Consider the following 25,520-nt stretch of genomic DNA (forward strand, 5'->3'; position numbering starts at 1 on the left):
ACTGAAACAGACAGAAAGGAAATATTTACTCCCCCCCCCCCCCCACAAAAGGGATAAAAGAAAGCCACACAGACTGATCTGCTGTATGGTGAGACCAATGGAAGGGACTAGTGAGTAAGACAGTCCTCTGAGAACTCATATTTATGACAAACTACTTCTTTAAATATGTTCACCCACGTGTTTTACTGAGCATACAATGCTGCTGAATTTTCCTATCTGCTACAAGTCGGTGCCTACTGTACAGCAGAGCTCTTTGAATGGGTCATTACATTAAACTATCTCTCATAATATGCATCCCACAGCCCCGTACTGTACGCCCCAGGGCTGCCAACACAGAGAGGGAGGTCTAATGGTCTGCGGTATTAGTGGGTTAATTGCCATGTCCTGGTCTCCACTGGATTGTGAGTAGGGCGTTTTAGTTTAATTGTGAACCATCCTGTCTTGTAAACCCCCCCACACCAAGCAGCCTAGTGCATGGTGGGAGTATTAAGTGATGGAGATGGTCTTCATGATGCACTTGAGGCAGCTGACCCTCCTTGGACAGCTATGTTGGTAGTAGAGTGCCACCTAATGGCACCATAATGAAACTAACCATCTCTTGAGGACGATTGAGCAATGGATTATAACCAAAATCCAGGCTCCATAGCAACACAGTATAAGTTATTTTATAGCAGATTTTGCAAACAGAAATTTTACTTTCCACTATGGTTCCTGACCCCCAGTTGATTTTTTTGTTTTCCTTAGCTCTACATTAGAATTTGTTGGTTGTTCATTTTAATAATTATCAGCTGATCTTACCCAGCTGTAAGTAGAGTAAAGAGATATCCGTATTTGATTGGCTGTCGCATTAATGTAATGTAAAAAAAAAAAAAAAGGGTGTTATTGTTTGTACTTAATGGAACTGAATCACATGCAGCCTTCATTAAAATGTTATTATAATAATAACTTATAGTAATTGACAATAAATTGAATTTGAATCTCAAACTAAACAACACCATGAAGCAATCAATGTTTCATTTTATTTTTATTTTTCTATTTTTATCTTAAGTTATCATTACTTGTATCTATATATGTTTTAAGAGTAAAAACAAAATCACAATTTTTTCTGTTTGGATTTTTAAGTCAGTTTTTTTATTCATATATCTGATTACAGTGTTACACAGCTCTGTTGACACATTTCTTTATTCTAAAAGCTCTTCACTTATTGTACTTATATTTTTTTGTTTTTGTGTCACACTTGCTTTGGCAGTGTAAACACATGTTTCTCATGCCAGTGAAGCTTCTTTGTATTTGAATTTAAATCATTCTGTCTGCGATTAACATGTGAACAAAGAGAAGGAGCTGACACATATCCACACACCCCATCCTCAGTTGTGGTCCCTTTCCTCAACCTTGACTGACTGCACAGGAAATTTACATTTTAATGGTTCAAACTGCTCGCTACCCCCTGCATCAGAGTGAAAGCTCAGCTGAAACTGCGGGTGACTGCTCCCAAATGACCCACTGAGACAAACCAGCTCCCACCTAAACACAGGCACAAAAACAAAAACCTTGACATGGTCATAAAACCTTCTGGCTGCACTTCATATGATCGGATTTTATTAGATTTATGTGGGATATAAATGTCTGAAACACCTGATTCTTCTGCTGCAACTGTACCCTCTCTTACACACACAAAACTAGTGAGCACGCTAAATGCAACCATCCCCAATCAGCTGAGTAAATCCCAATGGATCCCCCAATAGGATAGCTAGAGTCTTGATTTGTGTAAAGGTCAACTTGATTGTGTTTTTGTAATGCAGAGATGTCTGTCTTAGTCTGTTTAATTTGACATCTGCAGCCAAAAGAGTGTGTAGAAGTCTTCATGACCTGTCCTGGGTAGAAAACCATTCTCAGAGATTGGAACTTCAGGAGCTGGTTTCTGTTTGCATGATTAAGGCTGCTTCTTTTTGCCTGCTAAAGTGGATCTACAGTAAGTAAACTATGAGCCTTGACAACTTGATGTACTTAACAAATTCTTCTACATTTGAAAGAAGATAGTTTGAGGCTGCCTTTTTTCTTGTAGGACCCTGTTCTCAATGATCTGTAATTCAGTCTAAGATACCTTCAATACAGTCTAAACATAGTCCTGCCACACCAGACATTTCTATATCTCCCTCCTATTTCCATGTAGAATTTAACTTTCTATATTTTATCTTTGTGTGTGTTGTTTGGTGTGACATTAAACAAAAATAAGGCAGAGATTAACTGTATACAGTTTATAATATAATGCACAAATAATCAGTTGAATGAGAACTACGGTATGAGCATAACAAAGGCTTGAGAAAAGAAACATTTGCTATGACTTTAAAGGAGATGTATGCAACATTCAGAGCATATTCATACATCCAAGTCTGAGTCGGGATTGCCTGCACATAGTTCTCAAAGTGCAGGTGGCTGAGTCAGCAGCTAACAATGCTAACAGCATGAACACGGCTAACTATTGCAACAATACTAACAGAGTGCCTGTGTCAGGGGAGAGAGGTGGGACTTGAGGGTGTGTGTTACCGTATGAGTGCAGTGCAGAGGGGTGAAAATTAGCTAGCCAATGGGATACACATACAGGTCATTGGAAAACTCGCACTAGCTCCAAAAGTCTCTAAAAAGTGCTAGATGACGCCATGCGCTCGTTTGCATATTGGTGACAAAGAATGTGCATTGATGGTAGGATTAAAACTTTGATAAATTAGATTCAATAGAAAAACCCTAAACAAAACATTTGAATGGTATGAGAGCTAATATAGCACCACTTGTCTTGTGCTTCCAATTCAGCAAGAGCTCCAACGTAACCATAGAAACTCACTACAACTGAACATCAGGCGACGTAGCATGGGGCCTTCATCACGCTAGTTCTCTTAAGTCAGTTTGGTGTGTCTGGACCTTAACATGCGCACCCAGCTGGACTGGCTACCACAGCAGACCACGGAGAAGCTCGGATTACAACACATGGAGGTAGCGTGATTTCATTCTCTGCTCAATATGTCATTACTCCACTATATTTTTACATAACAAATAGCTGCTACAATAATGCTCTGAACGTTGTATACAGAACCTTTAACTTGGGTAGACTTGTCTGAGATAAGGCTTGTTGTAATGTTTCTTGTACATTTTTAACCATGAACAACTCTCATATCAATTAATTACTCATTAATGAGTCAATGACAGTACTTTAAACAACAATTTATTTTATTATTAATCAGAGGATTATAGATATTTGAAGGTGATTTGGTTTCCTGGGTGTGGTTGCACCAGCTGCAATGCTGAAAGAAAGATTTGTTAGAGTATAAAGGATATGCACAAAGGATATAAGGGTCTATCTACAAATTTAACACAAGCAGATGCACCACGACAGTGTGACCCAAAGTAAAACCTGTTTGTTACACGATGATCGATCATGCACACTGTGTAATTTTAACTGTTGAGAAGTTGCAATGCAGGAATCACACTGATGTTGCATTCCACAACCTGCACTGGTAAGTTAGCCAAATCATGTGATCGCTTTATGTTATCACTGGGTTTTATCTCAGGGTCTGCTAATGCTGAGGTGCAACTACAGTTTGGAACAAACACAAATGAACAAATTGCTACTCATCTTTTGAGGCAGACTTTACAATGTCATATGAGAATAAAGTTATACATAGCTGATGGGTCCGCAAATGATGGTGGAACCACACATCAGTTCATAGGAAAATATCCGGCATCATTTGTTTTTGTTCCTAGAAGATAAACTATATGATGGGAAAACACAGTGTGAAGGATGTCAAGCCTACAAATACAAAATAATAGTTAAATGAAAGATTCAGTTTTACAAACATTTTCACGTGTGATTTTTCAGGTTATAGTCAGTCGTGAGGCACTCATATTGGACAGGCAGTTTATTTACAAATAGCAGACTCATCCACATAAAGAAAAGAAAGTCATGATGGCAAATATCCAAAGAATATTGGGTGTTCGGGAATTTGTATCCAACAGATCTCAACAACCAAAATCGTTTCTCTCAGTCTGTCATTGCTACTGGATAAGGTCATCAAAAAGTACTCAAAAAACATACAATCACCAACGGTCATCACCATTTTACTTTATAAAAATATCACCATGGTGATCCACAGATTCACAGATTTGACCGTGGACAGGAGGACATATTTACAGTAATCCACACAAAGGGATAAATGGAAAGAAATCATGTGGGAACAAAAAGGTTGGAGGAAAAAGATGAGCAGTGCAGAGAGGGTCCCAAAAGGCAAAGCTTGAGCAGTTCTTGCTTTAAGGTCTCTAAATGGACACCTCTTTTTCTTTTTCATTTTTCCTGTAAAGACCAGACAAATAACCCAGTTAAAAGGGAATCTTAATAACAGGGAACAATTTGTAATGCACAAATACATATTTAACATAGAGTGAAATTACGTTTGCAATATTGAAACAAATAAGTTCTTTATCTTCGATTGTATTTTTCTGATTTGACATACTGTAAAATTTCAATTAAAAGCCTAGTCCCAGTTAAACATCCAGTCCCTTTTACTAGACTGGTGTAGCTACACATTTTGACAAATAAAGGCCTGTTTCAATTAGATGCCTGGTCTAGTAGCCAAGCAGTTCATTTTTTTCATTAAAGTTCTTTGGATGTATAAAACCAGATTCTTGGCTACCTCAAATTATGTGTCCATTCCTCGATTACCCTGTGAGTTATTCATATTCCTTGAGCCCGTAAGGGTCCTCAGATCAAAGGAATCCATAATTCTCGAGTGCCGTAACTCTCTGTCTCTCTGATGCGCTTTCTGATTTAGTTAAATCAAATGAATGATTCAAGTTATTTTTGTACTGTTTAAAAAAACAATTTGATTGTATTTCCTAAACTTTGCTGAGCAACAGCTTTGTATGAAAGGAATTAAAGGCCTGTCTCATGTAGACACCTCCAAAATATAGGCCTGTTGATTTCAGTCATTTGAACAAATAATAGCCCTGGCTATTACTTGAAGTTTTACAGCGAATGGACCTGTGTGAGTTAAGATAGAAACATGGTGCTGACATAGTGATGATCTACTATTAAAGAAATACTTTTTATCCGTATTGTCTTGCACATTTTTATAATCCTAAAACAAGAAGACATACACAAACAATTTGATATGACCATAACAAAAACGGAAATAGTAACATCATGAGAAGAGTTATTATCAGATGTGTTACAGTTTACAACTACACAACTACAAATGAATTGCCATTATCATTTTTAATCCATGCATACCAACTGAAAGCCTAACAAGATGAACATCAGGATCTATCTGATAGTATTCTGTCAGTTCTTCTTCACGATTATTTGTTATCCTTTCTATATCTAGTAATGTGTTAGTAACTTAAGTTATTTCATCAATCTTTTCTTAAATGTTCAGTGTGTAGGATTTAGTGGCATCTGGCAGTGAGCGTGTGGACTGAAACTTCTCCCGTGTGCCAAGCATGTAGGAGAACCATGGTGGCCAACGTGAACACACGAATGGTCCTATCTAGAGTCTGTGTTTGAGTTGTATGATCTGGGCAACAACATGGCAGACTCTGTAGGAGAGGACGATTTCAGGTAAGAAACTAGTTATGAGTATAAAGTAGCATTTCTGCCAATAAGTGCCCATAAATCCTACACACCGGATCTTTGAGAAACAAGCAAATGACAAAATAATGAGTGATATACCCCAAAGTAAAGTGCTGCTAACAAATACTAGAAAGACACTAATGACAAAATATGATCAGTATACATGTGATGTAGCTGTTACAATCAGACATGTTGTTATTGTACCATGGTAGCACATTATAAACTTTACGGAAATGTTAGAATGACAATGGATTAAAGGGGAAATAAGGGTGAGTTCAAGTTCAAGTAAAAAAAAAAAGAACAACAAAAACGAAAATGGCAAATACTTTTTCCATTGTTTTAGGTGTAAACAAACATTTCTTGTATCTCAAGAGGCCAACTGTCTACAAAGCGTCAGCTGAAGTGCTGCACTGAAACCAGATCAGAATGTGTGGCAGGTTGGGAGATGTAGTCCGAACTATATGGTGGTTGGGTGGCAGTGTGTTCTCAGCATCAGAATGAGATCTCACCTTATAATTCTTCAGCAGTATGGCCGAAGTGGACAGAATGACAGGATTTAGTATCTAGAATGAGACTGCCAGTGCTGAAGGAGCAGGGAAAAGATGAGAGGACGCTCAAGTCACAACTGAGACCAGCACATGAAAAGAATACTGAATGAGAGATAACTTGCTAAGATCACATAGAAACCTATGTCTATATGATGCTTGGCTCTACATACATTTATTTGTGATTAATCAGTAAGTTAAAACAATTAGCAGGTACAAACAGTAAAAGTAAAACTACTGAAGAGCTTTTTCAAAGTAAAATTACTGAGACTGACCCATCCTATCTGACAAAGTGCTTTGATCAAGGGCCCCTTTGCTAGATGTGTAGAAGCTACTCATTTCAAATGAATCTATAACTATGAATTATTATTAATACTGTTTTTGTGGGTTTTCTCTTTTAAATAAAATCACAGTTATTGGTGCAAAGCAGCTTAGACCAGCAAATGTGCATTTACACAGCTGGTGTGAACACAGTGATACATTTATATGACTGGGGTAAGAGATGACATACCACGATGTAAATGATGCACTGCAAGTCTAACACATCACTCCCACTCCTCCAAGTGGACGAAATGTATGAATCCAAGATGCAAAATGACCTCTGACCACAGAGTGAAGTGGGGAAAGTTGTCCTTTCTTTACATTTCACATAAGCAACATCATCAACTGAGACCACTGTTTCTTTCTGATGATGGGTATGGTGATGAAAGGTGAGGTGGAGCGTGCCCTCTGCTGGTGAAACATGAGATGACGACAGGATGACAGCCAGATGGGAGAGGATCAGGACAGCACACTGGTGTTCTGTGAATCCACGTCTTGCATGCTCATGACATCTGTACTTACTCCACTCTCATATATAGGGTTGTCGAAAGCTGACTCTTCCGTCATGTTGTCATACGGTGGCGAGGATGTTGGCATTCTGATGGTCTTCCCTTGGAGTCTGAGCAGAGAGTGGGGGAACAGGGAACATCCTGTAACACCTCATTTGATAGCAAATGAAATAAATACAGCCTCAAGTCGCTACTTACTTTGCAAAGTAGACATAAATCCCGAGGACAACCACAAGGATGATTGCAGTTGGAATAAATACTGCAAGGGCAATGTTGGTTCCCTCCATGCTATAATCCATATTAACAACTAGATGGAAAGACACACAAAACGGGTGTTATTTCTGTGAAATATGCCAAAAAAAAATAAAATAATATATTGATACTACAATCTTTCGAAACATGACTCACCATCTAGCCTGCGTTCATTCACATATTGAGTTGAGGATGCTACAAGGACACAGTTGCAGTTAGTCAGTTTACACAGAGCACAGTGCATATATTACTTGCATACAAAACAAGTACAAAGTCCTTGCATTCACAAACAGCAACACAATCAATGGCAGAAACAGTAATATGGTTTAGATTGCATTGTTTTTCAAATGTGACAACCATAAAAACAAAAAGTTTGATTCACTCTGTGGGAACGGTTTACCTCTGCAGGCAGGAGGAGTGCTATTCCACTGTGACGGGTGTCCAGGGATACAGTAGATGGTGGCATCACCCTGCAGCTCATAGCCTGAGCGGCAGGAGAAGGTCAGCCTCTCTCCTGCTTGGTAGAAGGCCTTTTCAGAGCTCTGAACGCTGGTGGAGGCAGCGCCAGGGTTCCTGCATGGCTCGTACTTTTCAGCTGAGATACAGGATGACATCTTACGTCACAATAATATTATTACGCCTCTTTTTCAAAAGTAGAGCACAAACACTCACATGAACACATATAAAGGCAACAGTCACTTTAACAAAGACATGAAAGGCAAGATGGACCTTTTATCTTGTACTTGGAAGTAAGAATTAGTTAGTTCTAAGTATATGTGGATTAGTTGCAGTTTGTCACCAAAGAAACAAAAGCAGCACAAAATTAGCATAACAGCAACATTTGTGCCCATGCAAATAAGTGTTTCTGACTCGAGTGACTTACGGACACACTTGGGCAGCCTCTCATTCCACTTGGGTGTGGCTGAATCTCGGTTGTAGCAGGTGAGGATGCTGCTGCCAGACAGGATGTAGCCTTTATTGCAGAGAAACTGCACCGTCGATCCAACAGTGAAACGGGCACCTGCGATCACCTTGTGACTGTGCTCCACATTTCCAGGGTCCTGACATGTCAAAACTGGTGCATCACAAAAACAAATGACAATGATGATTATTTGTTATCATTGGTGGTGGGAGTAGTAGAATAATAACAAATGTGTGAGCCACAGAACAGCTCCAAATTGTTCAAAATTCAGCAGCTAGACTTTTAACCAAAACAAAGCGATTCTCACACATCAGACCAATTTTGGCTTCACAGTTTTGGCTTCCAGTCTCTTTTGGAACCCATTAAAAGTGCTTTTTATCACACACAACGCTCTGAAGGATCTGGCTCCCGAGTATATAACTGAGCTCCTGACATCGTACCATCCCAATAGGCCGCTCAGTCTGCTGGTCTGGGTCTACTGGCTGACTTTATTCCTGTTTTTAAATCTCATTTCAAAACTTACATTTACAGGGAGGCTCTTCCTAACAGCTGATGGACTAAACAATTATTTGTATTATGTGTTTGATTATTGTTGATGTTATTATTATTAATACTGTTATGTTTAACTAAATTGTATTTGTATTATTTTCTTTTTTTTTCCCCTTCTCACTGAGTTCTTTTTGTGTGTATTTACACATGTATGAATCTATTTGTGTATGTATGCATATGCTTCGTTAATATTGCTTTTATTTTGTATTTTCTTCCCCTTTGAAAATCACTTGGTGCTTTAGGCTTGAAAAGTGCTCTACAAATAAAAATTATTATTATCATATATTTTGAACAAAGCAAAAATAATTTAAAAAAGTGCTTTTTTTAAGGACAAATGACAAACTATGAACAAATATATTCCTACTGTATCTTGTGTGTCTTAGTGCCACACAAGATAAATAACTATTAACAATATAGCAAATGATTTTAGTGTCTTTGCACTCCTATAACACTGTTGGGCCCATTTTAAAAGGATCAAAATTGATGCAGAACTGATACTGTTTTTGTAATATTCCACACATTCTTTTTCCTAGTCAACGCCTGGTGCCTATATTACCCATAATGCAACACAACCAGTTTGGTAAGAGATTCATGCATGCTATTATAGCAGCTAATATAACCTTGCTTGAGATGAGAAGCAGGCTACAGAGCTACACACACACACACACACACACACACACACACTCACACAAACACACACACTCTTTTTTTTTTTCTTAATCCCAAACATGTAGTCTTCAGACTCAAACCAACACTGGCAAATGATAAGATTTCATGCAGCCCCCTCTGGAGCCACAAAAGGCTTTATACAACCTTTATGCAGTACTCCTCAAGACCTGTTATTGACTTTAGGGTGTAAAATCGTTCCCCTTTAAGTTCACAAATCACAGTTACAACCAACTGCTACTAAGGAGGGTCATGGGCAACATGCCAGTTAGTAGTGTTACACAGCAAAAAAGAGGCCTGCTTCAGCAAAAAAAGACACTACATATTATACGGGCTTGAAAATTCACAATACCAAACTCTGACTATCAGTGTTTGCTGTTGTGAGTCAGCAGCTGTAAAATATGAAATAGTCTCTGTATCATCAATCTCAGTCCAATACCAGTTTGCTTCAAGTATGTTTGTATATTTGATGTCTTTCTAAAATTGTGTTTATACTGTTCACAGTTTGCTTTCCATTCAAGTAACTGATTATGCATTTCATTCGTTCCTCATGATAAATGATTATTCTGGTCCTTATTACCATGTAATCCAGTGATACTCAGTTTATGGGCCATGGGCCAAATCTGTAGCCATTTTCTAACTGACATTAAAAATAAACGGCGGCACGGTGATGCAGTGGTTAATATTTTCGCCTCACAGCAAGAGGAGAGGACCCCCTAAACCCCTCTACAATGCCCAGGCTAAGCCCCAAATGTCCTCAAATCCCAGAAATGCCCCTGTATACACCTGACCTGTGAGGAGCTGCTGACTGGATTTGCAGCTTGACAAAGATGAGTGAGGACAGCAAATGCCAAAAGGTTTAGCACAGGCATTTCATATTATATATATACTGATAAATACGATTAATGTTTATTTTCTGAATGGATCCAGGCCTCCTGCCATTTCGCAAAAGTGGGCCCCAGGCAAAACAAGTTGGGTATCCCTGATCTTATCTATAAAAAGTGCAACTGTGGGCTGTCTTTAGACTCACCTGATACATGCACCTAGTGAGTGCTGTGTAATTCTGACTAAACAACAATTCTAAATGCTAGTGACCATCAAAGTCTAAATGACTTCATAACATGGGTTAAACCCACAAACAGAATGAGAGTAAATATGGCTGTTAAGGTCTTACTCTCATTCCCTCTGTAAGTCTGAACAAATAAAAAAGGAACTTGGTATTGTGTGCATCCTCTCACCTTCCTGACATCTCGGAACATCGCCGCTCCAAGTGAGATCCCACTGGCACATGAGGATCTCAGAGCCTACCAGCTCAAATCCAGGGTAGCACTGATAAGTGACAACTGTACCATGGATGAGGTCAGGGTGGGACGTGCTCTTCCAGCCGTTGGTGATCTCTGGCAGCTCAGAGCAGGTGTCGTTCCTCGGCACCTCTGTTGGCGTTGGAGCAGTTGCGTTGGTAGGAGAGAGGAAAGACAGAATGGGAAATGGAACACAGTGGTATTGGGGATACAGAAATACTTAAATAATTTAAATAATACATGCATTTTCTTGTGTAATGTGCATTCTTTATATGGGATTGTAAAGGGACACATAATGAGGTTCCTCAAGGAAATTCTAGCATTTGATATATAACAACCTCCTCTGCAGGGAATGAATACATATAAATTGTCAGTTCTGTGTGCACTAAACAGCAGCAGTTTGAGAAGACAATGTAAATAGAGGCTTGTGATGTTTGCTGGGAGGAACACAGCATGTGGTTTGGCACCAGTCAATCTGCGCCTCCCTAACTGCAGCATACAGGGCCAAGAACACAAAGCATTGGGCAAAACCAGCTGATGTTGAAGTGTACCCTATTATTTTGTTTCTGTTTGTTGTTATCTCATCCTGTGCACCTGGGATAAGCCCGGAGACAGACAGAGTCACATCGAGAGGAAGAAAGAGGCAAAGAGACAGAGGAACAAATAGACCTTTTTGTGTAATTGGTAACCTGCTGGGTTAAACATATAAGTAACATTTTACATTCCATGCTTAGCACCATCTTTTTGGTTTCTTGTGTGTCTTGCAATGGTAATTTTACCCTAAAAGCATAAGATATATTTAAGCAATGGGCTGCAGTTTACCAGAGAGGAAAATTAAAGGGTTACTTTGGTGTTTTTCACTGTGAACCCTATTTTCCCATGTTGTTGTGTCTAAGTGACTAATAAGAACAACAATTTCAGAAAGTGGTCCAGTATTGAGCAAGACCACTGCAGCCTGCAGCCACTAAACAGGTTTCAATGTAATCCCTAAAGGCAACTGAGTACTGTCAAATTTCGTCCACTAACAGTGCTTCTTTTTGCCACTGACAGGCTCAGATTGTTATTCTAAGTGTCTGACAACATTATGAAAAGAATCACTACAGAGATAGACCTCTTTGTTGAAGACTAAGATCCTTTTTGTTCAACTAGAAACAGCCCCAAAATCGCTGTCTCCAAACACACCAGACTCAATTTAAATAAAGAGTCATTTTATCATCGTAAAACACACTTCATTCAAAGTTGACAGAAGCAAAGTAAGACCCACAACAGACATCTTGGTTCACCTTTTCACTGTTCCTCTTTGGTCTGGTTAAAATAATCACTTAATTAACTCAGTAAGATGTGAAAATAAACTGCCTTTAAACACTCTTAGATTACTGTTTATTTAAATGCCGTCTGGTGGAATTTACGATGGTGATTTTGGGGCTGTTTCCTGTTAAACCAAAAGGACTTTACTCTTTAACAAAAAGGTCTATTTCTGTAGTAATCCTTTCCATAAGTTGTCAGACGCTAATAATAAAAATCTGAGCCTGTCAGTGATAAAAACAAACACTTTTAATGGATGTAAATTGTTGGTGCTCAATTGCCCACAGGGAATACATTGCACTCAGTTTCACTGCCTCTGGCTGCATCATCTTGCTCAGTACTGGACCAATTTGAAAAACTGTTGTTGCCATAAGTCATTTAGACACAAAAACTTAGGAAAATAGGGTCCAGGCTGGAAAACACTTAAGTTACCCTTTAATTTTTTTCAATAAATCCCCATTCATTCATAGCTAAACAAAAAAAAAATCAAACCAGTCTTACCAAAGAAGTGGACCACAAAGCCATTGTTGTAGCCATAGATGTTAGTGGCAGGATCGGACTGAAATTGAATGGTGACATCAGCCATGGAGGTATAGAGCTTGAAGTGTGGCCGTGTGCCACTGTATTGGCCCAGGATGTTTGCTGTCAGGTCATCTCCATCATAGAAGGTCAGCAGGTCATTCTTACCAACATGGAGACTAGAACATAAGTAAAAACTGGTTACATTTCTTCTTAATTATATGAATGAAGGTTTTCATTGAAAGCACAGCAATACAGAATGCTCTATGTCTGTGGTCAAGTGATGTATTTGCTGTGTATTTTGCTCAGAGCATCAACAGTAAAGTGACTGGTATGTTTCCTGGCTGATGAAAGCAAAAGCTGATGGCATAAGGCAATGTCAGCAGTACTTGAAACATATTAATTCTGTTTATATTGGATGGATCTGATGTGACGTAAACACTAAATAATTCATGATGTATGTGTCCTCGCCCCCCACACATTGATTTCATGAATATGTACAAAGGTGTATATGTGCAACACATGAGCATGATATAATATCATCCTTTAGATCACTAGACCTATACAAAAAAATCTGCAACACATGAAAAATAATGCAACTAAGGGCTCCATAATAAATACCCAATAAATAATCTAAATGTTAGCTATAATGCTCATATAAAATTGAATATGAGGCAGCTAAGCCACAGTTAGACAGAATCTCTGCTGTCATTTATTAACTAAAGAATGCATTAACCTTTTCCATTTCTAGATTCATATGTCCTTACCCCTTTACAGAACATCAGTAAAGCTTGACATTTATTCACACACAGGGGATGGAGAAAAGTGAAAAAAAAAACCCCACAGGATTTGCCGCATAAGTTGTATTTCCCTGCTGACACAATAAGCAGTGGAAACTAGCTGCAATTTATGTGCCTACAGGCAGGTGTCAAACTAGCAGTGCAGATTGGCTGTATGATTATTTGTGTTATGTTACTTAAAGTAATAACAGAAAAATGCCTTCTTCATACATGTCACAGGTAGGAGCCCTGCTTTGTAGCTTTGAATCGACAGTCCCCTGCATAAGCTCTCCACCACTATTTGCTGTACGTGATCGAGCAACTGATCAAACCATTTTCAGGCAGCCAGTGCTTTCCCAAAATGGTAACAAATAACGATCCTCCCAGCTTTTCTACATTCCTCTATGCAATTTGCATTAATGCAAATTGCAAGTTGCAACGCCTCAAAATCATATTTCCAGCTCCTCTCTCAGCTGTGATCACATCCTTCTCTCAAATAATATGTCATTGTCTTTTCCCCCTGTATTTATCTCTCTGATAATAACTTACTTTTACTCTGCAAAATATCCGTGCTCTCATATCATCTCGTATTGAGTTGTGATCCTTTTAAAGACAAATGTTTGTATGTGCTTGCAGAAAACTGTGTGATTAGTTTATGTCAAGCTTATAACCAAGCCAAAATATTTAACATATGAATAATTATGGGCCCTGAGACAAACTGTTATTCTCTGATGTACAGCAAGGTTGCAGGTAAGTGAAAGAGAGCTGCACAGTCAGGATGATGACGCAAATAGCACCTGAAAGACATATATAGAGTGGCATGCAGCTGATTCTAATCACAAGGTCACAGGGCAATCAACTTGAACATAGAAATAGATTTTATAGAGAGGTCAAACTTTGTCAATATGCCTTCAAACACCCATATGTCATCTCATTTTATGAACCACCAAACATAAAAGAAAATTGTAGAGTAAAATTCAGTAGAAAAATAGAAAGTAAAAAACAATGCATATATTTAAATTTAAGTCAGAAGGACTTATTGCATAATTTGGACAATTTTTGACAACTAAATTTCTGTCTTCTGGTTGCCAAGTTCTTCGGATGTATAAAACCACGCTGTTGGCAACCTCAAATTGTGTGTCCATCTCTCAATTACCATGTAAGTTATTCATATTCCTTTAGTCCGTAAGGGTCCTCAGATCAAAAGAATCATAAGGGTTTTTCATAAAAATTAATCCAAGTTGTGAATATTATTTTAACAGGATAAAGTGGAGTTGTACGTACGTCAGGCACCATAATCCTTGAGCGCTGTGACTCACTCTCTCTCTGATGTACTTACTGTAAGAGCTAGATCAACTGAATGACTCATAATTGATATATTATCTGAAGCCTAATTTTTAAACAAGTAATTTTCACACTGGTTTAAATAAACAATTTTATTGTATTTCCCATCTTTGCTGACCAACACTTTTGCGTGAAAGGAATTAAAGGCCTGTCCCATATATAAATAACTATAAATAAATACAAGCAAAGGTCTTGCAAAATGTTTTAAAGACAATTGAAAAAAGAAAAAAATGTTTGTTAATATTGTCCTCAACTGAGGCCATATCCACACGAAGACGGAACCGAATTTGTTTTTTTTGGTTTTTTTTTGTGAATTTTGTTTTTTTCCATAAACACAGAACCGTCTTAAGATATGTGTACGTAAACATGAAGCCACTGAAAACACTGTAGTATATATGCAAGGCCTGTAAGTGGTGCTGCAACGCTGCCACAAAGTACACCAAAAACAGAGAATACGGAACGGAGCATGCGCATAAAACTGGTGCGATGTAAACAAACACGAAGAAGAAGATGGCGGAAAATACAAATGCCAGAGGAGCCCACTTTGTATGGACTGACGACGTGGTAGAGCTGCTACTTAGGGTCACACCTTATTACAAAACTACAAAACTGCAGGAGAATGTTGACCAGGGCATGCGGGTTAAGGGAGAGGTGGGGTTATGGCATCATTGTTTCAGAAAAGAGGCGTACTGTGTTGTAAATACGGAAACGCGAAGGTGGCGTCTTCAGATTTTTTCACTCTGGGACCAAAAGTTGGCGTATCTGGGCTCCTAAAACGCTGGTTCCGTGTTTACGAAAGGACTATACGATAAAAAACCTTTGTGGATACACCTAATCTTGTCTCCGTGTGGACATGGCCTGAGTTAATGATAGTAGGTGTGGGTATGGCTTGTGTGTGGAACATCATCCCTTAATGTCAAATTCTACTTTCTATACATTTGATTTGAATTTGTCTTTGTTTATTCTTATTCTCTGTTTTGTGTTTGTCGGCTCTTAAAATATAGACATGGACCAGTATGGACGTTCCCTAATGAATAACCTCTCTAAGAACTCTATGTCTATGTTTATGTTGACTGTCTTGTCAGCTCACTGATTTGAATCACCTGTCTCACACACTATAAACTATATGTCACTGTGATTGCTTCAGCGTTTTTTGTTTTTTTTTTACTACAAGAGTAAACTGCAATTCGTGCTGAAACACTGACTGACTTAGAATGAGAAGGTGCATTGGAGTTGAGATTGAGGTGCTTTTCTCCTTTTCCTGGCGTTCTCAGACTGACTATCAGAGCCTGTGAGACTCAGCCATTTGAATATGCACACACTAACTAAATTGTTGGAGCTTTGGTGGAACAAATGCAGTGGTAGGAGCTTGTGACTGACAGTTTTATGTGATAGAAGGAAACAAATGACCCGAGTCTGTTTACCTCTCCTCAATCTCCTATTCACAACCTCCCCCACAGAATTTCCACACTACCGCTGAGTAGAAACAAGCGTGCTAATAAAATGCACCCACTTCAGCTTTATTCACCCAGATGAGGAACAAATCCTGCATTTGGCATCCCGCATTAACCAACAATTTATATAATTAGACCCACAAGGTGTATATTCATAGGCCACTAGTTGAGGCTATTGCAACTCCCTGAAGCAACATTTTAAGACAAAAACATGACCAGAATGATTGGATTCCACTGTCTGCTTGTGCAATGTGCTGGTGCTGAAATTTGGGGGGAAAAAATGAATTTCAGCTTCTCCTGACAGACACAAATAATAGATGCCAGCTGCATGAATGGGAGTGAAATGAGGTGCTGAGTGACAAGGTACTCCCTCTGGTTAGTTGGACAGCTATGGGGACAATTTACACCTCCATGTTCTCCAACAATCAGGCGCTGTGGTAGAAGTGACAGGAATGACAATGCCAGTTTCCATTTCCAAACCGCATGAATACACTTCATGCATATCTGGAAATGTTGCATCTTGAAATCTCATTTGTTAGAGTGTGCAAGAGAAGGAAATCAACACAATAAACTGATGAAGTTTCACACTATAGGCTCCTACATTCTTTGCTCAACCCAATTGCAAGAAAAATGTTGGCACTGTACTCTACTGTCAACCAATGTTACATAACACTTGCATGTTATAATGTAGCGAACACATGAAACTTTATGTTTTATGTTTTCTTATATTCTAAAAATTAAATTAAAATTAAATTTCATTGTACTGGTACAATGACTTCTATTCTATTCAACAATGCTGTGGTTAATGTGTAGTTAGTTTTAGGCACCAAAACCAATTTGTTATAGTTAGAAAAAAATTATGTTTTGGCTTAAAGTACTCAGTTTTGAGGGCACAACCCCATCAGCTCGTTAAAAAAACAACTGCTTTTCATGACACTATCCTTGCTTAAAAACAGATGGGCCACTAAAAAACACCCACATTTGGGGGCTGAAAGGTTGCTGGAAAAACTGCCATGGATCATGAAAGTAAACCCATGTTTGGGCGCTGAAAACAGTGATGGTCCCCAAGAAACACTTACATCTGGGGGCTAAAAAGATGCTGCCTCCAGATGCCACAGGACACAAAAACACGCAAGTTTGGGGTCTAAAATGCTGCTGGATAAACAACCATGGATCGCTAAAAGACATCCAATTTGGGTCTAAAAAGCTGCAGGAAAACATGCCATGGATTGCTACAAGACACCCGCATTTAGGGGCTAGTCATAAGACACTAAAACACCCATGTTTGGAGTCTGAAAAGCCACTAGAAAAACAACCATGGATTGCTAAAAAGCACCCAGTCTGAGGGCTGAAGTAAGTGATGGGTCCTGAAGAAACACTCATATTTGGGGGCTAAAAGCTGCTAGAAAAACATCCATGGACCGCTAAAAAAACATCCAGTTTGGGTCTAAAAAGCTGCTGGGAAAAAAAAGCCATGGGTCACCAAAAAACACTCACATATGGGAGGCTCTACTTTAGAAACAGTGATATCATATAAAAACATTATGTGCAAATGTATTTGTGGTTTGCAGAAACATACAATGCCAACACTTTCTATATTTTCATAACATCTTTTGTGGGTCATACTCAGCACTTCTGGATAAGATGGCCCTTGCACACACTTAGTGACTGCACAGAATGACAGAAAATGACGATTTGTATTAACACTGAGCAATCATGCCACAATAGCTGTCACAGTAAAACATGGGAGATGTCCACAGAGGAACACCACAGTCAGATTGTTTGCATCTTCTTCTATTGCCACATATCACACTTCCTTGCTATTCAAGCTCCATCCTCCACCTGCTGCTCATGTCAACAAGGCTACCCCCCTTATCATTGCACTGTATTTCACCTTATCTCCTCCCAAAGGTCTCCCTGCATTTAGACTACCCTAGAAGGAAAGATGTGGTACTGTCAGTTGGCAATCTTACCGTGTGATTACCTCCAGTCTCTGCATTTCATCGGACTTGACAAAAAAATACAGCACCTGCTGCTCCGTTTTTGCTTTATGCTCTACAGGTTTAACCATTTTCTAGAGGGTTTTCACCTGGGTTCATTTTTTCACACTGTCATGAATTCTACTCGCCTTTACAGTGGAATATCTTAATAGCTCCACAACCTTTATTCTTTAGCTTTAGCTTTAACTAATCTGGTAGAGCTCATATTTTTGCACATGATGAAATCTGATTTCAGTTCTTCATTATCTTTCAGAAATCAAAGCATCTCAAGACTGAGCCCATGCTTCTCTGTGTCTCATCTTCATCATGGAGAGATCACAGAGTTAAAATCTGTCTTCACACTTTCCACTGAGTGTTTGGTCTCAGATCTCTCTTTTTTTAATGCAAAATATTTTGGCTCTGCCATCCCACACGATGCAAAGCCAGCAACGCTGCCATACCCGAAAACATCAGATTTAAAGTCAACAGCGCTGGCAAATTGTTCGCTTGCCTACTTGACACCTACTTGTAACCTTTTCTCCTGTCTGGGTTCCTAAATCGTCTCCCCAGTCGTTCGAACTCATCAAAGATGCTGCAGTCAGCCTCGGTTTTAAATTTTCCCACTGACCCCATCTATTCACTCCACTGTCGGCTTTAAGTGCTTTTTTAAAAATCCTGGTGACAACACAAAAGAGTGCCAAACACACAGTGCCTCTAGTCAAGACTTACACAGCACTCTGTGGTGAGTCACTACAGGTCGCTCAGCTGCCTTCTCTGTAGCAACCTGGCAATCAGTCCACCCAAATGTCATCCCACCTGGCTCCTTTAATGGTTTCCCCTCCAGACAGGAAAGCAGTCACACCTTGTGCTGTGTTGCAAACTGATTTTAATCATCTGAAGGCATATTTTTAATATGCCCCCTGTGTTTGTCAGTTCATCTTCTCCTTCCATTTTAGAGTAACATTATTGTTTATGAGACTCCTGTCAGGGTACTACAGTTTCATTGAGCAGTTTCATATAGGAACTGTTTTCCTTCTACTGAACTAAAGCAGACAACTGTATCACCATGCAGAAGGAAGATTGCATCTACTCATGGATGAAAGGCTCATGCTTGTGACAATGAGAGATGTAAACATTATTAGCAAGCTAAAACATTAGCTAGCTTAGCATTGCTAGGTGAGCCAGCAGTAGAGGCACACCTCCTTGTGCGCACTCATATGGTCGGCAGGTGTTGTTCAGTATAAAAAAAAAGTTCCTACATGATGAAACTGCTCACAACAAGGTCTGTGGATCATCTTGAGTGACTGAGTCATAATTTCCTGAAAAAGACTTTGCTTATGAGATTTTTAAATGCGTTTTTTGGCACTTTGCTCACCACAAGCTGAGTGCCATCCAGTTCCATTATACTGGAGAGAAGGCAGATGTCTCTGCAGACGATATCTCCAACACTTGGCAACTCACATCAAAATAACTGAGATCGATTAATAGCACTACAGGTAAGAGGGAAAATATGTTTTTATTTTTATTTTGGGGTGAACTGTCCCTTTAAGACAATGACATTGAAATTCAACTTTGGTGACAGTCACTCTACTGCTGTATGAGGCTATAAATGTGAGCATGAAATAGGCAACCAGCCAGACAATTAAAATCAATATTGGCACAACTCATTGATCAATTTTGAAAAATTACCAGCTGAACTACTTTGACTCTTGTCCTGGTCTGTAATTGGCTGGAGCCTGAATGACTAACTAAGACTAATGTGAGCCGTGAACGACTAATAGCCAAAGTGATGTCAAAATGGTGATGTGTGAGAATGTAAGACCGGCTTTTAACATAGTTAATGCTCAAGGGTAAGGATGCACAAAGCCCATTTCAAAACAATTTAAAGGCAATGCTTGAGAGTTGTCCTATTCGATTAAATGTCTCCTTCATTGACGTGACTTGGGTGTTTGCAAAGTTCAAGGGATCTGTTTTGAAAAAGGACTTTTAAAAGAATTTCAGAGAGCTCCTCTGCATACCAATGGCACCAGCTCAGTTCTGCAGATGAGGGAATGACAGCTGTGTTTTGTGCAAGCCTCCAGGCGTTTTGTCACCTTCACTGACCTGTCAAGTCAAGTCTGAAGAACCCGACAAATATCCAGTAACTCTAACAGAATGGAAATTGCTTTCAATGTCAAGCTTTCAAAAGGCAACTTTCTACATCTATTCCTACACGTATTTGACATTTGAATTGTTCTACTCAGCAGAAAAAAAAGGGATCTCTCTTCAAATAAAAAACATCATTTATTTTCCAGGCACCTTCCCCAGCACGAGTAGACTTGCAAATGACTTGTAATGTTCAAAGTGTCCACAAGAGGACACTATAAACCCAGTATGTCCTATCTTAAAAGTCTGATCCTGCTCAGTAAACTGACAAAAGCATTACCACTGTCAAACAGACTTTCCTCACTGTGTTGAAATGTACAGCTATTTGTGGAAATAATACACTCTGAATGCTAAAATCCACATGTGAATCATTTACCTTGTTGTGTTCCACAGGTGGGGATATCAGCTGTAACCTCTTGTCTCCTGCTCTTGCTCGAGCCATGCTCCATGCTAATTAGCAAAGAGCCAGCCCTCCTGTTTGGCCTAAATTAATTAATCAGTCCTCATTATGCACACTGCTCCACTGTAATTGCCAGCACAGGCACAGTGATGAATGATAATACTGAAAACATTCTCATTAATGTGGAAAAGTGTGTGCCCACCCTTATAATGAGACAGCTCTCATCCGCAAGAGCCTTTTGTCACCTCAACGTGTGTAACACGCACACACAAACACACAAATTCCATGTTGACCTAGCCTTCAGGAATGCTTCTCAAGATGAGCCGACCAGACATGAGGGTAATGGGAGGGTCTGCAGGGATCAGACAAGCTGTGGGTTTCTATTGCCATGAAGGCCATGCATGACCAACCTTGAGATAAACTAGAGCTGGCCGCAGCAGCATTAATTTGCAGCGAGCAGCCTCATGTGGCTCGGATTAAAACAAATATACGGCTGATGCAATTTAAAAAGAGATCCCTGAATGAAAATCAGTTTACCTCAAATCAAACTTATTTACTTCTGAAAGGAGGGGAAAAAATCCTCTCTGATCTTTTTTTTACCCTAGGTGGCCTGGTTGACTTTCAACATCAGACATTAATCACTGAGCCTTAATCTGCAACTAAAGAAGAGGGAGGCAAGCAGGATCACGCAAACCCTTGCTGTATTCAGACGTTGTGTATTATTGGTATCTTCTGATGCTATTATTCCCTTTGATCTGTGGATCATGTTTGAGTGATGGCCCATATCTCAGGTTCCGTAACCCTGAGAGATAATGTTTGGGGCATTATGTGTATTGTGGCCATGGAAAGGCATACAACCTGAGCCCGTACAGAAACCCTCCATATTTCCACCACAGCTGTGAGAGAATCCCTGGAGCTATTTGTAGCAACATCTAAAAAATGACTGAATACTGTCTTGCAGTACAACATGTTCTGATTGTACTCTGTCGTGACTATAATAAATCTGTAGTCACATCAGTATTATTTCCTGTGTCTTTGCAGTGCAAATAAAGGCACTCATTTTGAAATATCCAGGTTGATCCTGCTGATACTGGTAATCAAGACAGCTAAAAATCAGTACAATCATGGTTTTGGACTGCGACCACCTCACTGTGATCACTGAGGGTAGTGCAGCTTCTGCCCAAATAGTGTAAACAGGAAGTACTCTGTCTTTTCTTGTGTTTTTACAACTCAGCAGATAGAATAGAATACTAATTTAGAATATCAAACAAACAAACAAACAAACAAAAAAAACGCTGTTGCACCACCACACCAATGAGAATGCTTGTCGATCTTTTTTTTAATTATTCACCCTTTAAAAACAACAACAAAAAAATCCCCTTTGCACTTTTCCTCAAAAAAGTTATGTGTAATAAAAATGTTCATTTTACTTTAATGGAAAAATATATTTTTTGCTGCCTAAAAAAAGAAAAAAGAAACACAGCATCCAGACCTCATGTCATAATTAAACCTTTCAATTTCACAATTTCATCAACTGTTCAGAATGTATATAAATTCTTACAGCAAGAATGAATAAATTATAAATATGGACCGTTTCATTGCTATTCTGTTGCTTGGGCAACAACTTTGGTCCCTGTTTACTTCCTGTCAACTTCTGCATTAACATACATTCAAACAGGGAATACAAAGGGACCCATTTAGAATGTTTATGTTGTTCAGTTTGAAACGGACTATAGAAAAAGAGGTAAAAGATTAAAGGTAACAAATGCCTACATGCATAGATGTTCTCTATGGCTAATAGCTAACAATATTCTCAGTTTCAGATTCATCTGTGACTCAATTTTTCTCCAACCTTGGGCAGTATTCCCGTCGGTTTAATTCTAACCTCGCTATGCCCTCTTTGTGTTCAAGTGCTCCAGGCAATAACACAAATCATTTATGTTGTAGTTGTTGTGCTTCCTATAGGATGCATGTTTGTGGAAATATTGCGGGAATCACTCAAACCAGGCAAACAGATGAATCCATATGAGATGAGCAGATAATAATACAGATTTTCATGCACACACTTGGATAGTTTGGTTTTCAAAGAAATATTTAGTGAAGAAATATCCAGGAAATGTAATAATTTACACTTTGTTTCTGAGCAATAACTTGGATGAGATGTGGTGTATGTGTGGTGGGGGCGGACATTCATATACAGTGCAAGTGAAGGAGAAACAGTGTGTGCCTGTATGTGCATGTCTATTTTGACATCTGTGTGCACGTGTGTTGAATGTGTGTTGAATTACAGTTGGGAAGGCTCTATAAGTGGCTCAGGGTAGTTCACTGCCAGAGCATATTCATTTCAAAGCCAACTCTGAGACACACACCAGGGAAGTGGGAGCAGGGAGGCTTACTGGCTAATCTGGTCAGAGAGCGAGCTGGAAGCTACACAGAATTCTTAATGTAGCGGATGAAAAAAAAAATCTAATTAGTGACTGCAACCACAGAAACACTTCCCCATGTGCATGTCGTAGTGCGTCTGTGCAACTGTGAGAGGAGATGAGAAAAGAAACTGAGCGTGCGTGCGTATGTTTGTGTCCAGAGATTGAGTGTTTAACATCTCGAGGTCAATCTGACCTCCTCTCTGACCTTCCTGTGTGATGTCTACTCTTACACCTGAGTGCAGTCTCTTACACTTGGATGTCAAGCATGATCCTCTTGTCCTCTTCCACATGGATACCCCAGATGCAGTCCTGGCCCTTGTCATAGGCCTCAGGCCAATTAGGAGACAGCACCACACCGGCAGAGTCTGTGATCTCCCCACTGCACACCGCTACAACACACAAACACCTCAGGTTGACATTGAGAAACAAATATATGCAGTGTAACAACATTTTGAAGGTACGATAACTGTCTCTCAAATGGCGCCTAAAGGAATGAAAACAGAAGGGGGGAGGGGGTGGTCGACTGACTGACTGAAACTTGAAACCATTTTTTTAATGCAAGTGTGTGTAAAAAGGAGATGTGCAGGTAAGTTCGGCTGCATTTTTTTTTCAATCCCGTTGATAGGCAAATGTACATAATATGATAACCATCAGTTTTTATACCATGGTACATTGCGAGACCAGTTTATCACTGCAACCCTAATGTCAAGCAACCCAATTGCCTGAAAAAATATTGCCATTGTACATTTCTGCAAAACACCGATGTATTACATATGCATGGTATTATGTAGCAAATACATTGAAACTTTATGTTTTATTAAAGTTGTAGTTAACATGGGTAGGTTTAAGCACAAAAACCACTTGGTTATGGTTAGGAAAAGATCATGTTTTGCCTTGAAATACTCACTTTTGAGGGCCCATTCCCTGCAGGACATGCTGTGATTTCTGTAGAAAACATCCCACATTTGGGAGCTAAAAAGCTGCAGAAAATACAGCAATGAGTCTCATGTTTGGGGGCTGAAAAGCCGCTGGAAACACAGCCACCGGTTGCTAGAAATCACCCACATTTAAGGCTAAAAAGCTGCTACAAAAGAGCCAAGGGTCACTAATGAAAAAAACTCACGTTTAGTGGCTGAAAAGCTACTAGAAACACAGCAATGACTCCCTTAGAAACAATCTGTTTTGTTGTATATGTTGGTCTCCAACAGCGGTCTGCAGTGGTTTGCAGCTTGGCAGGCATCTAACCTCGGTGTAACACCATCCAACATCCCCTCCAACTCCTGATGACAAGGTCAGCTCATATACTGTGTCACTTTAGAAATAATACTGTAAATTTGAAACATGGAAATATACTGTGTATTTGTGGTTTGTAGAAATGTACAATTCCAACATTACCTTCTGGGGACTGGGCTGTTTCAAGACCCCGAATTTTTTTAATTACAATCAATTTAACAGGTAAATTAGAAAGCAAAATATCCAGTCATGCTATTTGTGTTGCGCACGTAACATGGTCAGAGTAACTAAAACTATGCTGATACATGAACTAGCTTCATAGGACCATGGTCTTAATGTTTAAGAAAACACCGCTGAAATCGAGTGTGCAGGCTCCTTGACATGAACCTTATAAAACTGCATACTATCGCCGAACCACTTGATGACCATGACCCACAGGGGCAGAAATTAAATTTTCTCATATCTAGCTTTACAAGAGGGCTTTTCAATTTTCCTGTTTGGCAGGACGACCGTGCAGGCAACAAACACCGAGAGTAAGGTCAGCGTGTCATGTGTGGGAAGAGAGTGTGAGAGAGAAAGGGAGGAGAAGGGAAGGGCTCAGGGATAGCTATTTAGTATGGTGCGCAGTCTGTGCAGTATGGTGGTGTTCATCTTAGGCCAACTATTGTATGCCTTTTTTAATCTTAAGCACTTCTAAAGTGTGCCCTGCAAGCACACATATCAAAGTAAGTCATTGTTACAGTTTTAAGAGGAAATTTATCATGGATCAGAGGAAAGCAGCTTAGGAAGATATGGTTAACTGCCAGTGGTCTTTAATGTCTGAATAACGAGACTTTACTAACTCCTGCAATGATCAAGCAGACAATAAAAGCCTTGGGTCCTCAGGTCAGTTATATCTGCCTCTAAGTTCTGCTCCAGAGGAAGCACATTTTTTAAAAAGATTTCATATCGCACAATTACTCGATGAAATGTGTTGACTCACCCCTACAAGCTGGCTCGGTCTCATTCCACTGTGGGTTTTGTGCATCCACACACTCAATCACTACGGAGCCTTGCTCCAGCGTGTAGCCAGGGTCACATGAGAATTCAACAACTGCGCCCACGCTGTAGGTGGAGTCACTGCTGCTGAAGTTGCCGTACTTCACAAAGGGCTCGTAGCACATGCCCTTCGCAAAAGCTGCGCGCACAAAAATACATGGCATCAAACATAAATGACAAGGTACAACATACTGTTAGCAATCTCTGCACGAT

At 39.4% G+C, this 25,520-nt stretch overlaps 1 protein-coding gene across 3 annotated transcripts in view; it reads right to left on the bottom strand.

Annotated features, from left to right (window-relative positions):
• Positions 1 to 3,204: 3,204 nt before the first annotated feature.
• LOC117271839 (seizure protein 6 homolog) overlaps positions 3,205 to 25,520 on the bottom strand; it is a 121,218-nt gene continuing 98,902 nt past the window's right edge. Inside the window, exons 8-18 of one of the 3 annotated variants that reach the window (XM_033650318.2) lie at positions 25,252 to 25,446; positions 23,287 to 23,425; positions 12,492 to 12,688; positions 10,623 to 10,817; positions 8,131 to 8,322; positions 7,648 to 7,842; positions 7,404 to 7,442; positions 7,194 to 7,302; positions 7,009 to 7,105; positions 6,130 to 6,203; positions 3,205 to 4,345 (exon numbers count right to left, since the gene is read on the bottom strand). In XM_033650318.2, the coding sequence (XP_033506209.2) occupies positions 6,177 to 6,203; positions 7,009 to 7,105; positions 7,194 to 7,302; positions 7,404 to 7,442; positions 7,648 to 7,842; positions 8,131 to 8,322; positions 10,623 to 10,817; positions 12,492 to 12,688; positions 23,287 to 23,425; positions 25,252 to 25,446 (1,385 nt within the window). In that variant the 3' untranslated portion in view covers positions 3,205 to 4,345; positions 6,130 to 6,176. Of the gene's footprint in view, positions 4,346 to 6,129; positions 6,204 to 6,825; positions 7,106 to 7,193; positions 7,303 to 7,403; positions 7,443 to 7,647; positions 7,843 to 8,130; positions 8,323 to 10,622; positions 10,818 to 12,491; positions 12,689 to 23,286; positions 23,426 to 25,251; positions 25,447 to 25,520 lie in introns of those variants that run through there. The other 2 variants (XM_033650325.2, XM_033650309.2) reach the window with 2 other exon arrangements.

Source organism: Epinephelus lanceolatus, chromosome 11 (assembly GCF_041903045.1).
Source record: "Epinephelus lanceolatus isolate andai-2023 chromosome 11, ASM4190304v1, whole genome shotgun sequence".
NCBI classification, from domain to species: domain Eukaryota; kingdom Metazoa; phylum Chordata; class Actinopteri; order Perciformes; family Serranidae; genus Epinephelus; species Epinephelus lanceolatus.